Source organism: Schistocerca cancellata, chromosome 5, assembly GCF_023864275.1.
Source record: "Schistocerca cancellata isolate TAMUIC-IGC-003103 chromosome 5, iqSchCanc2.1, whole genome shotgun sequence".
In the NCBI taxonomy this organism is placed as follows: domain Eukaryota; kingdom Metazoa; phylum Arthropoda; class Insecta; order Orthoptera; family Acrididae; genus Schistocerca; species Schistocerca cancellata.
The window spans coordinates 42,690,582-42,705,472 of record NC_064630.1 but is presented as its reverse complement, the minus strand read 5'-3'; the positions used below and the strand labels follow the sequence as shown (position 1 = coordinate 42,705,472).

At 45.2% G+C, this 14,891-nt stretch overlaps 2 protein-coding genes across 2 annotated transcripts in view; both read right to left on the bottom strand.

The window, feature by feature from the left end:
* LOC126188357 (uncharacterized) overlaps positions 1-14,891 on the bottom strand; it is a 526,233-nt gene that overhangs the window by 309,172 nt on the left and 202,170 nt on the right. The window lies entirely within an intron of this gene.
* Positions 4,819-7,406, bottom strand: LOC126188356 (uncharacterized). Its single transcript, XM_049929955.1, has 2 exons — positions 7,229-7,406; positions 4,819-5,720 (listed from the first exon to the last, which is right to left on the bottom strand). The coding sequence occupies exons 1-2, from the start codon at positions 7,404-7,406 to the stop codon at positions 4,819-4,821; spliced, it is 1,080 nt and encodes a 359-aa protein (XP_049785912.1).

Below are 14,891 nucleotides of genomic sequence, written 5' to 3'. Positions count from 1 at the left end.
TCAGATGACTCCTGATTTCAGTCGGTAAGAGATGATAGTAGAGTTGGAGTGTGACGCAGGCCGCGCAAAGCCATGGACACTGATTGTCAGCCGGCGATTCTAGGCGCCGAGCGGTTCTAGGCGCTTCAGTCCGGAACCGCGCTGCTGCTACGGTCGCAGGTTCGAATCCTGCCTCGGGCATGGCTGTGTGTGATGTCCTTAGGTTAGTTAGGTTTAAGTAGTTCTAAGTCTAGGGGACTGATGACCTCAGATGTTAAGTCCCATAGTGCTCAGAGCCATTTGAACCAGGTTGTCAACGAGGCACTGTGTAAGCCGGTCGTGACTCCATAATGGTGTGGGCTGTGTTTACATTGAAAGGACTGGGTCTTCTGTTCCCACGGAACCGATCAGTGTCTGGAAACAATTTGCAGCCAGTCGCGGACTTCATGTTCCCAAACAACCATGAAATTTTTACGCATGACAACGCGCCATGTGAGCGGGCCACAGTTGTTAGCGACTGGTTTGAAGAACACTGTGGGCAATTCGAGCGAACGCTTTGGCCATCCCGATCGCCCGACATGAGTCCCATGGAACATTTATGGGAGATAATCGAGAGGTCAGTTCGTGCACAAAATCCTGCACCAGCAACACTTCAGCAATAATCGGCGGCTACATTGGCAGCACTGCTTAATACAGAGGGGTCCAAAAAAATGTGTCAACTGTTTAAAAGTCCATAACTGGCAAACTAATTGTCGGAGTTGTCACATCTTTGGTAGTGTAATAGTTCGTAGTTCCGGCAATCGCCACGCAAGCGTTGTATTTGGTTGTTTTGTTTTGTCAGATGGCAGTCGCCAGATTGTCAGTGTTTTGTTCTTTGTTGCACCTAGTTACTCGAGTAAACATGGCTGGCGCAAGGCTTACATTCAAGGAAGTCAGTTTTGAAGTGGTATTTTAAATAGGAAAACATTAATGAGGTTCAACGGCAATGGCGAAATGAGTATGAAACAGAGCCACGACACGTTTATCGATTCGTCGTATTCGAGACAAATTTGAAGCCGAAGGCTATGTTAAACATGTACACAAACAACGATCTGGACGAGCTGTAACAGTAACAAGTCCGGTTTAAAGATGGACACAAACAACGATCTGGACGACCTGTAACAGTAGTAAGTCCAGGTAACTCACGTCGTGTGTTACAACAATTCACTCGTTCACCACAGAATTCTGTGAGACAATGTGCCTGCCGCGAGGGATTAGGCGAGCGGTCTAAGGCGCTGCAGTGGACTGTGCGACTGGTCCCGGCGGAGGTTCGAGTCCTCCCTCGGGCATGGGTGTGTGTGTTTGTCCTTAGGATAATTTAGGTTACGTAGTGTGTAAGCTTTAGGGACTGATGACCTTAGCAGTTAAGTCCCATAAGATTACACACACACGAAAAAAAAAAAACAACAATGTGCCCGTGAAACTGGAGTCGCTCAAGTGTTCGGCGAATTTTGGATACAGCAAAGTGGAAATGCTACATCCCACGATTGCTACACGCAATGAACGAGGACGACCCAGATCGTAGAATGGAGTACTGCGAGTGGTTTACTAACATGGTGCGCAACGACGAAGAGTTTGCAGAGACGATTGTGTGGTCTGATGAGGCACTGCTGAAACTCAGTGGTACAGTAAATCGCCACAACTGCATCTACTGGACCGCCGAAAATCCGAACGTCCATGTAGACAAAGCCGTGAATTTGGCAGGACTAAATGTGAGGTGTGGGTTGTCTTACCGGGGCTTGATTGGGCCATTCTTCTTTGACGGCACAGTTACCGGTGAGGTGTACCTTCAGAAGCTTCAGGCATCCATTCTACCTGCCATCCGAGACTTGTATGGAGAGGGAAGAGTTTACCTTCAACAAGATGGTGCCCCAGCCCACTACCAAAATCGTGTTAGGGCGTATCTCGACGAAAATCCACCAGGAACATGGATAGGCCGTAGAGGTGCTGTGGAGTATCCACCACGTTCCCCAGACCTAACTCCTGTGGACCTACCTGTGGGGAACACTAAAGGACGTCGTTTATCGACAAAAGCCACGCACATTCGATGAACTTCGAGAATCCATCGTACATTCATGTGCAAATATCCAACTGAACACGTTACAGTCAGTAGTTCGTGCTGCAGTTCGGCGGCATCGTTTGTGGGTGGATGTTAATGGTGACCATTTCGAACAGCTACAGTTATATCTTTAAGTTGGACTTTAAGCTACATTTTCACAAAAAATGAGACAACTCCGTCAATTAGTTTGCAAGTTATGGATTTTTAAACAGTGGATACATTTTTTTGGGCCCCTCTGTATTTCTGCAGGGGAGTTCCAACAACTTGTTGAGTCCATGCCATGTCCATTTGCAGGAGGTATCCCATGACTTCTGTGTATGGCTAGAAGATAAGATATATTATCGGAGCGTTATAGTGTGACTGTTAAACACGCCGATCGCTTACGCCATAAGTCAGAAGAGTCACAGACAAGACTACTAATAAGGCTACGATGAGACAAACGCAGCAATCAGTGATATCAGTAGGTCCTGGCCGTTCCCAGTGACGACGTTCGTGCCAGGCATCAAGCGTCTTAACGAGCAGTAGCACTAATGCAGGTAAGACTCCAGAATTACACTCCTGGAAATGGAAAAAAGAACACATTGACACCGGTGTGTCAGACCCACCATACTTGCTCCGGACACTGCGAGAGGGCTGTACAAGCAATGATCACACGCACGACACAGCGGACACACCAGGAACCGCGGTGTTGGCCGTCGAATGGCGCTAGCTGCGCAGCATTTGTGCACCGCCGCCGTCAGTGTCAGCCAGTTTGCCGTGGCATACGGAGCTCCATCGCAGTCTTTAACACTGGTAGCATGCCGCGACAGCGTGGACGTGAACCGTATGTGCAGTTGACGGACTTTGAGCGAGGGCGTATAGTGGGCATGCGGGAGGCCGGGTGGACGTACCGCCGAATTGCTCAACACGTGGGGCGTGAGGTCTCCACAGTACATCGATGTTGTCGCCAGTGGTCGTCGGAAGGTGCACGTGCCCGTCGACCTGGGACCGGACCGCAGCGACGCACGGATGCACGCCAAGACCGTAGGATCCTACGCAGTGCCGTAGGGGACCGCACCGCCACTTCCCAGCAAATTAGGGACACTGTTGCTCCTGGGGTATCGGCGAGGACCATTCGCAACCGTCTCCATGAACCTGCGCTACGGTCCCGCACACCGTTAGGCCGTCTTCCGCTCACGCCCCAACATCGTGCAGCCCGCCTCCAGTGGTGTCGCGACAGGCGTGAATGGAGGGACGAATGGAGACGTGTCGTCTTCAGCGTTGAGAGTCGCTTCTGCCTTGGTGCCAATGATGGTCGTATGCGTGTTTGGCGCCGTGCAGGTGAGCGCCACAATCAGGACTGCATACGACCGAGGCACACAGGGCCAACACCCGGCATCATGGTGTGGGGAGCGATCTCCTACACTGGCCGTACACCACTGGTGATCGTCGAGGGGACACTGAATAGTGCACGGTACATCCAAACCGTCATCGAACCCATCGTTCTACCATTCCTAGACAGGCAAGGGAACTTGCTGTTCCAACAGGACAATGCACGTCCGCATGTATCCCGTGCCACCCAACGTGCTCTAGAAGGTGTAAGTCAACTACCCTGGCCAGCAAGATCTCCGGATCTGTCCCCCATTGAGCATGTTTGGGACTGGATGAAGCGTCGTCTCACGCGGTCTGCACGTCCAGCACGAACGCTGGTCCAACTGAGGCGCCAGGTGGAAATGGCATGGCAAGCCGTTCCACAGGACTACATCCAGCATCTCTACGATCGTCTCCATGGGAGAATAGCAGCCTGCATTGCTGCGAAAGGTGGATATACACTGTACTAGTGCCGACATTGTGCATGCTCTGTTGCCTGTGTCTATGTGCCTGTGGTTCTGTCAGTGTGATCATGTGATGTATCTGACCCCAGGAATGTGTCAATAAAGTTTCCCCTTCCTGGGACAATGAATTCACGGTGTTCTTCCAGGAGTGTAGATATCCGAGCACAGTATCTTGATACCCGAGGCACGAAACTGTGTCTGAGTGAAACGGAGGGACGTGAATCGCCTCCTCCTGCAGCCACGGCCGTGAGTCCTCTGCGAGTGCAGCAGCGGGACGGCGCGGCTGGAAGCGGCCAGGTCAGCACGCAGAGAGACACGCCCGCTGACGTCATCCCGCCCGCGGCGGCAGCAGGCAGCCGCGTTTGACGGCCGGGGACCGCCTCTGCCCACTTGTACAGTGGCTGGCCGGCCGTCCTCTATTACGCCGCTTTCACACTATACGGTTTTGACCGTACGGCAAAAAGCCGTACGAGTTTTAGCCGTGCCTGTGTTGCTTTCACATTACACGGCTTTTTGACGTGACCAGTTGTTGGTGTCTATTCAGTTTGCTTAATGTGTGTATCAAGATGAACCGTAAACGAGTTGTTGCTTTGTGGTTGCTTCATCGTCGCCGCAAAAGAAAAGGTCGTCTTTTGTGGGTACACCCCATTAACCAGAGAAGAGACGAAGTGGGTTTATTTTATACACTCTTTGAAGATTTGAGGAACGACGGAAATAAATTCTTTAACTATTTCCGAATGTCTATTACCTCGTTTGACGAATTACATAGAAAACTAAAGGATGTGTTACAACGACAAAACACACAATTCCGCAATTGCATCCAACCTGTTCAAATGCTGGCTATCACGTTAAGGTAATTTAATACATAAAAACTAGTTCTGTTTATTTACTTATTTATTTGTGTTTTACATTTTTATTACGCTCAGATTATGAAGTAGAAAAGTCAATATCAATATCAGCAGTTGAAACCAAAGAGTTTGTAGCAGGACTGACTGTACTGTCACTTTGTGGCGACAGGCTCTCTGCAAAAACGTTGTAGAACTGCGTTGTTGATGGTGGGCCTTCATGGCTACTTGTGGAAGGCGAAGGGTATGGTGGTGGCACTTTATTAATTCGTTGATAAGAACTGCGACCTTGAGAAGTCTGTAATGGTTGTTCGAGAAAAGTAGTTGGGTTTGGTGCAGCTGGAGGAGGACGAATCTGATGCGTATGGTAAGAGGATATTGGAGCAGCATTTTCCATAGGTGAATAAGAATAAGCTTGAAATCTATTATTATAGGGCATGGGAGGTGTGTAATGGGTAAATGGAGGAGGTTGAGCTGTCAATATATTTCTCCTTTCATATATATTTTCTATAACTTTGAGGACTCCCATCTGAAACTGAAGATAATCCTGTTCATCAAATTTTTCCAGATGAGGCTTCAGACTAAGTAAAAATGACATTTTGCTGCAAGGTTTGTCTTCTTCCAGAGCTCGTAATATTTTCATTTCGATTGCATCAGGTTTTCTATGTTTTCTGTTTGTATGGCACTCGCTTTTGGATGTTTGTTGTGTGGGTGCTGTATCAAATGGCCCAGAAACATTCTCAGTATTTTCGACGGAGCCCTGCGTTTCTATATCTTCTTCCAGTCTGGCGGTGCGTTCCGATTGAAAACTGTCCTCCGTCTCTCGAGCATCATACAGCTTTTTTAGAAACTGCAGCTGATCAGAATATACATACTTTTTCTTTTTCTTTGCTGCTGAGCCACTTTTTTTCGCAGCTTGAATTTTTATGTTTGACTTCACAAAGGAGTCTCGTAGATTGGTCCACCTCCGTATTACTTCTATACCTACATCAAAAGGAAACAAAACTGTATGAAAACATTTTAATTTTGTATAGAAAAAAGCAAAACTGTAACAAAAAATGTCCACTGCAAACTAAATGTCACTGATTTTTTTTCGTTTTGTTCAGGTATCTGGCAAGCGGTTGTTCCTTCACTGACTTACATTTCCAGTACAGAATTGGGATTTCTACAGCAAGTAAAGTGGTTAATGATGTATGCACAGCAATTTGGTCATCACTGCGGGAAGAATGTATACAAAGACCGACCAAAGAGGTATGGGAATCAATAGCGGCTGGATTTGAACGTACTGCTAATTTCCCCCACTGCTTAGGAGCGGTGGATGGAAAACATATCCGTCTTACTGCCCCATTTAATAGCGGATCAATGTACTTCAATTACAAAGAATACTTTTCTGTGGTTCTGATGGCTGTAGCGGATTCCAACTACAGGTTCATTTATGTCGACGTAGGAAGTTATGGCAAAGACTGTGACTCTTCAGTGTTCAGACGGTCCAGTTTATGGAAGTCAATAGAAAGTAATTCCCTGGAATTTCCAGACGTCCAATGTCTGCCTGGTACGGAAGGTCCAAAAGTACCCTACTTCTTCGTGGGAGACGCAGCATTTGGCCTACACACGCATTTGCTCCGGCCTTTTGGGGGAACAAACTTGACAGTTGAGAAACGTGTATTTAATTACCGTTTGTGCAGAGCAAGGAGGTATGTGGAATGTGCTTTTGGCATCCTCACCAATAAGTGGCGGTTGTTTCACCGACCTTTAAATGTTCATCCAGATTTTGCAGTAAAAATGGTTAAAGCTTGCATTGTTTTACACAATTTTGTACGTCAGAGAGATGGATTTATAATTGAAGACACCACATCCTTCACTGGTTTGGAAGACTTAGCCCAAGATGCCAACATAAGAGGAGGACTGACAGCCAACGCCATAAGGAACACTCTTTGTAAATATTTTATGACAAATGCTGGAAGCGTGTCATGGCAGATGTCAAAGATATAAATTAACAAGCCTTTTCCTTTTTGTAGATTGTTTGTGAAAGCCTGCGACTGTATAGTAAATAGTTTTCTTTATAAATAAATTACTGCTACCACTCACGTTTTTAATCGTTTTGTTTATATTTTGTACGACGCGTTTCGGGAAATAATTCCGATCTTCAAGTGCGTTTTTTTCTCTAAGTTTTCATTATGTGTAGTGTTTTTTTATTTGTGAGGTCTTGTGCGTGTTTCTCTTATAAATTACAGTAAAGAAAACAGAATGCAAGACCTGACACATAAAAAGACACCACACATGATGAAAACTTAGAGAAAAACGCACTTAAGGATGGGAATTATTTCCCGAAACGCGTCGTGCAAAATATAAACAAAACAAAAAAAACGTGACTGGTAGCAGTAATTTACTTATAAACAAACGATTTACTTTTAGAATAAAATTTATAACGTTAAATAAAAACTGTTTAAAACGTATTAAATGTAATATTAATATATTAAATAAATACTTACCAAACGCATTTTTATCTTTGTCTTCCATCTCATCAAAATCTTGCTTCAGTGCTACGCAAACTTCCCGCCAAGCATTCTTTGTAGCAATACGATCTCTATACGCATCTAGAGTTTTGTCCCACAGAACAGGTCTTACTTCCACCAAGGTTATCAAAAGTTCAGTATCAATTTCATCCATTCTTCTACACTTTTCAGTAAACAAGAATAAACACAAATGAATAAAACGACACTACAACGAACTAGTCGACGCCGTACGGCTCAAAACCGTCCAGTGTGAAAGCATGCACTTAGTCACGTAGGCCACTGTTGTCGAACTTGCCGTACGGCGACCGTCTGTTGTAGTGGCAAGACACGGCTGCAGCACGGCACGGCAGCGGCATTTTGCCGTCGCCGTATAATGTGAAAGGCGCCATACATTTCTTCACACCTACAGCCGTACGGCTTTTTGCCGTACGGTCAAAACCGTATAGTGTGAAAGCGGCGTTAGGGTACGCAGCGCGGAAGACAGCTCTGCGTCCGCAGGCTGTCCGTGGATCTCTTATTTACGGGGTTCGAACTACAAATTATCCTTGCCCTAACCAAAATATTTCGCAGTTGCTACTGTACTGTTTGTACGATACAAATAAATTGTACACATTGACAACCATTATGACACCATGTGTGGAATAGATATGGTATTATTACAATAACCAAATTATAGGAAATGTTTACAAATAATTTTTAGTGACGAATACTCGCTGGAATCACACTTTATCTACACTCATGCTCATAAATTAAGGATAACGCTGATACATGGTGAAACAACGCTCCGGTTGGCGGTCTGTGGGTTTCAATCACCTCGGGGTGTGACCATGCGGTGCATTTGACCTGCGCTCGTCGCACGGTGGAGCTGACAGCAGTCCACACACGCAGTTGTGTGTTGGTGCATGTCAGAGTACGGTGCAGCGAGTAAGTGTACAGACGTCTTCAGACGTGCTAATGGTGACTGTGTGTTGAAAATGGCTCAAAGAACACATATTGATTACGTTATGAGGTGCACAATACTAGGGCGACTGGAGGCTGGTCAAACACAGCAGGTCGTAGCACGGGCCCTCTGTGTGCCACAAAGCCTGATCTCAAGATTATAGCAACGACTCCAGCAGACAGGAAACGTGGTTCAAAATGGCTCTGAACACTATGGACTTAAGATCTGTGGTCATCAGTCCACTAGAACTTAGAACTACTTAAACCTAACTAACCTAAGGACATCACACACATCCATGCCGGACGCAGGATTCGAACCTGCGACCGTAGCGGTCACGCGGTTCGAGACTGAAGCGCCTAGAACCGCACGGCCACACCGGCCGGCCAGGAAACGTGTCCAGGCGCTACAGTACGGGACGTCCACAGTGTACTACACAACAAGAAGACCGATGTCTCACCATCAGTGCCCGCAGACGGCCACAGAGTACTGCAGGTAGCCTTGCTCGGGGCCTTACCGCAGCCACTGGAAGAGTTGTCTCCAGACACACAGTCTACAGATGACTGAACAGACATGGTTTATTTGCCCAGATACCTGAAAGGTGCATTCCATTGACCCCTGGTCACAGGAGAGCCCGTAAAGCCTGGTGTCAAGAACACAGTACATGGTCATTGGAACAGTGGTCCCAGGTTATGTTCGCGGACGAGTCCAGGTATAGTCTGGACAGTGATTCTCGCCGGGTTTTTATCTGGCGTGATCCAGGAACCAGATACCAACCCCTTAATGCCCTTGAAAGGGACCTGTATAGAGGTCATGGTTCGATGGTGTGGGGTGGGGTGGGATTACGATTGGTGCAACACCCCTCATTTTTTTTTAAGTTTTATCTAACACCAAAAATTTTACAACCTCAGCTACAGCACATTGACGTATCGGTCTTATATTAGGTTACCAATGGAAAAGAAAAACGGCTGTTATAACTGAGATCAAACAATACCGAAAAATACCGGTAATTCAGAACCAAAATACCAGTATCGGTTTTATCTGATCGGTTTTTCCCATCTGTAGTTCAATAGGACGTACCCTGCTGCAGTTATGCCAGGATGAGACGGTCACGTAATTATGAAGCTTCGCTTCTATTTTAGACCACGTGACTGTGCATTCACCGTGTGTACGGAAAACTGCGACCACTCACTTTTTGAAACATTTATTTGTTCGCATAAACTGGTTTTCAAGGCTTGTCATGCTTATCTTTAGATGAGGCTCACACAATTTGCGTCTTGATTTTCGTAGCGTGATGCCCTGTGAGAAAATAATAGATAAGAAACATTAATGTGTTGCTATGTGTGATTGTTATTGGCAAGATGCGTCTAAAAACGAATTCCTTTACCTACTGAAACTTTTATGAACACACTTATAGCACCAGATCACCTCTTCGATGGTCAGACATAGCTGTGATACAAGTTTTTGCGAAAAAACTTCCAAGATTTCCTATTACGGAACAGGTAATTTCCCTGTCCCCCCCCCCCCCTCCAACTCCCTTCCCCTTACCAGTACTTCTGAACTGCACTGATATTTACATACCAGCCTGTAAATTATCAAAGAATTGTTATTGCACTAAGCAATTAGATAACTATGTCTCGTGTAGCTATTGCCGAAGGAATTAATAAACACACTGTGCTGATTCGATACAACCGACTGACACACAAAATGCTTGTAGGCTGCGAGTCGTGGAGGGACACGCGAGCGCCGGGTGTTACCTCTACACCTCCCTCTTCTAAGCGAGCAGCGTGATCTTTTAAGGTGGGCGACAAATACGAGGCGTGTTTTTTAAGTAAGTACCGTTTTGAAAGTAAAAAAGACGTGCTAAGAAATCTCAATAATTTTATTTTTACATGAAAGCCTGTACCTTAATCTACTTTTCTACATAATTTCCGTCAATATTGAGGCACTGGTCATAACGTTGTACCAGTTTTTGAATGCCCTCCTCATAGAAGTCTGCCGCCTGACTTGTTAACCACTGCATCACCACTGTTTTGACTTCGTCATCGTCTTGAAGACTCTGACCGCCCAGGTGTTTCTTCACGTGCAGTAACAGATGGTAGTCACTGGGCGGAAGATCGGGGCTGTACGCAGGATGATCTAGAGTTTCCCATCGAAAAGATGTGATGAGATCTTTGGTCTGATTCGCCACATGCGGACGGGCATTGTCTTGCAGCAAAACGATGTCCTTGCTCCACTTCCATGCACTGTTTCATCGCCCGTAACAATTTGGCTTAAGAAATCATCACCGTCGTTGTGGTACCGCTCAAGGGAAGTCAATGCACTGTCTAAACGTTTGGTTTTGTGCACATCCGTCAACATTTTCGGTACCCAATGTGCACACAATTTTCGGTAATTCAAGTGCTCGGTCGCAATGCCATACAAAACACTACGAGAAACATTAGGAAAGTCATCCTGGAAGGAGGAAATCGTAAAGCGTCTGTTTTCTCTCACCTTATTGTCCACTTCCTGCAACAAACTTTCATTAACGACCGAAGGACGCCCACTCCGTTGTTCATCACGCACATTTGTGCGGCCATCTTCAAATGTTCTCACCCACATCACTAATAATGTTTTCTCCGTAAACTGCACAGATCTCAAGATCAATATCGATCGCTTTTAGGCCTTTAGCACTAAGAAATCTTATAACAGCCCGTACTTCACAGTCGGCGGGACTCACGATTATCGGAGGCATCTTAAACACTCAGTACACAACGTAAACAAGGAAGAATCAGACTGTAATGGCGTCAGTGCGTAGATTAAGGTACAGGCCTTCATGTAAAAATAAAATTATTGAGATATCTTGACACGGCTTTTTTTAATTTCAAAACGGTACTTACTTAAAATACACGCCTCGTATTTTGCCCTGCCAGCTTACGATCTATTGATCGGTGAAGGAAATTAGACTGGAGTGAGGTGTGTGGTATTTTCCACCGCGGCTCACAGTCGCCGGGACGCGCCCTTCCGCGGCTCCGCCAGCAGCTTCTTGCGGCTTGGGCAGTTCAGCTGCAACACGCCTCTCGCCGGCCTTTCACTCTCCCCCCGCGGGGAGAAATTTAATAATCGCCGGCCGCTCCACTGATCTCAAAACGGGCGCCCGCTGCCGGCGGCGATGCTCGGCTGGCCTCTCTCTCCGCTGGAATTCACTTACCCAGACACCTCCTGCGACAACACGCGCCTAACCCGTCCGCTGACAAGGAGTTCGCGATTCCCGCTCTTAATCCCTTCGACGTCGATAATTTCTTTGCGTGCTGATCACTACGAGACATAACGCATATACAGTGTCCCCTCAACGGATACATCACTTCTGTACGTTTTTTTTTTTTTCGCGCAATATTTGTGTGTGTGTGTGTGTGTGTGTGTGTGTGTGTGTATTCTTAAGGGACCAAACTGCTGAGGTCCTCGGTCCCTAAGCCTACACATTACTTAACCTAACTTAACACATTGACTGCCATGGTATAGTTGGGTTACCGACCCCTTGGGGCCATTTACTTTTTTTCAATATCCTGCTCCAGTTTGCTCCGAGTGAACTTGTTAAGTGCAAATAAAGTGAAAATATGGCGTTTTAGTACCTTTTTTAAAACTTTTTGTGTGAGTTACATATGATTCACACGGCCCCTGAGTAAAGGTACCGGGTGTGCCATTTCCTATGTCACTAATAATTTTAGGTTTTGTAAGAGGTCCATGACTAAGGAATTTGTTGCTAGCGCACTCGAGCAGATGTAATTTCGATGGATTGCTCACGCGCTGCCTTCGATATGTAAGCTGTAAGAGAATCTCAGACCAGAGAGCAGTGTTGTATGCAGTAGGAACTGTGTAGCACTTGTAGTAGTAGTAGTAGCTAGCAGACATGTGTATGAAGTTGGCTGGGCCGGTCGTGGGGGAGCCATGGCGGAGCCTGAGTCGTAGTATAAGGTAAAAGCAGCGTCGCGCATATGTATTATTGTTATGTCAAGTCCCATGTAAATGTTTTTAAAAAAAATCTCTTAATAATAATCTTTCTTATAAAAATTAACTTTTGACAATCATTCAACTCAATTTAAAGATTTTACTAATTTCTCCAATCCATGGTCATCCTGATTATTGTGAAGAAAAATCAGTTGTTTCTTTTTATACATGACAAATCTATCGGCCAACATTGCACTGAGCTGTGCCCGAAAAATTTCTTATAGGAGCAGATATATATATATGCGTTATCCGGCGACTTCATTGAGGTAAGAATTTTCAATTTATTCAGTATGATCTTTCAGGACCATGACGCAGCACTGTTGACTTCCAAAATTTACCAGTTTACATTCACAGTCAATTATTGAAAGGTTATAAGTGAGCCACAATTTTATTGAGAGATTAGTCACAGATTTTTATTATTGATAGGTTACGGAATTTTTACTGTTGGGAGGTTACTGAGTAATAAACTGTTGCTAGGTTACACTAAATGCCAATGCTATACGTATTTTCACTGTTGGGTAGTTACACTAATGTGAATATTATTTATATTATTTAACTGTGGGGAGGTTACAGTTTGTACTCCTGTCAGTTTTTCATTCCACAGCATTATTTATGTGCAGTTCCATTATTGATTTTCTGCATTGTTGCTACAGTCTTTATTCAGTGTTGTTTGCTCCGTAACGAAGTGGTATTGTGGCAGAAGAAAATGTCTCGTAGGAGTTATGAAGATGAACAAAGGCATGTACAGCAGCTTTTAGATGAAGTTATGGACATAAGTGATGGAGATTCTGTGTCTCTATTTGGTGATAGCTCAGACGAAATTTTACCAGAGGAGACGAGAAGCGAAACCGGAAGTTCTGACGATGAAATCACATCAGCGAAGGTAGGAAGAAGGGTTTCATGTCCACATTCAGTCAAAGAACCAGACTTCACAGCTGTAAAAACCAGTCAACAAAGCACCTCTAACCGTGTTAGTGCCACAACTACTGCAGTTGATTCAGGTTCAATTGAAGTAAGTGTAATGTCAGAAAGTTCTGAAGATGAAGATGACACACTTAGAACAAATTCTAATCTGATTGTCTGGGGGCAAGTTACGTATAAAAATATGAAAAACTTTACATTTACTCATTCCAGTTCTGGTGTAAATGCTTCTGTTGCACTAGCTCTCAAAGGTAAGACACCATACGATTTCTTCAAACAATTTGTAACTGATGAAATTTTAGAATATGTAACTCAACAAACTAATTTGTACATGTAATTTGTACATGGGAGCAGGGAGACGTAGGGGTACAGTGTGCTACGAAAAAATGAAGAATCAATTTGGACGAGAGCAAGCTGTCAAGAAATGCAAACAAACTGCATGTAAATGGAAGACTCGTGACTCATATTTTTGCGTAGAGTGTTTTTTCATAAAGCACAGTGCGTACAGGTGTTAGAGAAACAAAATGGAATGACCCAAGTTTTTCAGTTTCATTGTTGTTGCAATTAGAGTTGAAGAGTGTAAATTAAACTGTATGTGAATTGCAATCTACGGTGTAAGTAATGTCAAACTAAATAATAAAAAGAAGAAAAGTCCAATACGACTGAGCCATGTGAGTTATATATAATTCACGAATTCAAATGCCAATAACTACTCTTGAGCACTTGAAAACCGTAGGCCACGAACATTATGTGTTACTGGGGCCATAACCTACTATAACACTGAGTCACAGCACGCTCCTGTGAGTTACAACTGCACCACGGAGCTTTAAATGGAAAAATGGCCGTGAGTTGTATTTACTTCACGCGGCCCGAAGAGAACACTTCCTGTGAGTTATATTTAACTCACGTGACTGTGAATGTGTTAAACTAACTTACGCAAAGGACAACACCTACACATACACACCTGTGCCTGAGGGAGGACTCGAACCTCCGACGGGGGAGCCGCTCGGACAGTGACAAGACGCCCGGACCGTGACAAGACGCCCCAGACCGCGTGGCTACCCCGCACGGCCGCAGTATTTGTTTTGTCATCGTACAAGTGTAGGCGGATGCACGTGATTGTTCAGAATTAGCTTTGTGTAAAGTTACAGAATGAGATGACGAAAGTCACGGGACACCTGCCAATATTGTGTCGGATCTCCTGCACCCGGCGTAGTGCCGCACCTAGATGTGCCATGGACTCAACGAGCCGTTGGAAGTCGGTCGTCTGCTGCCATAGCTCATTAACGCCAAATCTAATTGCACTGTCCGAACGGATGCGTTCGTCGTACGTCCCGAATCGATGTCTGTTCGTCGTACGTCCCACGTCGATTTCTGCGGTTATTTCACGAAGTTGACGTAACATGGCTCACAAGGGAACATCCCCATCGCACCCCCCTCAGATTTAGTTATAAGTTGGCACAATGGATAGACCTTAAAAAAACTGAACACAGATCAATCGAGAAAACAGGAAGAAGTTGTGTGGAACTATGAAAAAATAAGCAAAATATACAAACTGGGTCGTCCATGCGTGTGATAGGCAAAATTAAGGGAAATCTGAGGCGTGGAGCAAACGTGGTCCCATGGTTAGCGTGAACAGCTGCGGAACGAGAGGTCCTTGGTTCAAATCTGCCCTCCACTGAAAATTTTGCTTTCTTTATTTTCGCAAAGTTCTGATCTGTCCGTTCGTTCATTGACGTCTCTGTTCATTGTAATAAGTTCAGTGTCTGTGTTTTGCGACCGCACCGCAAAACC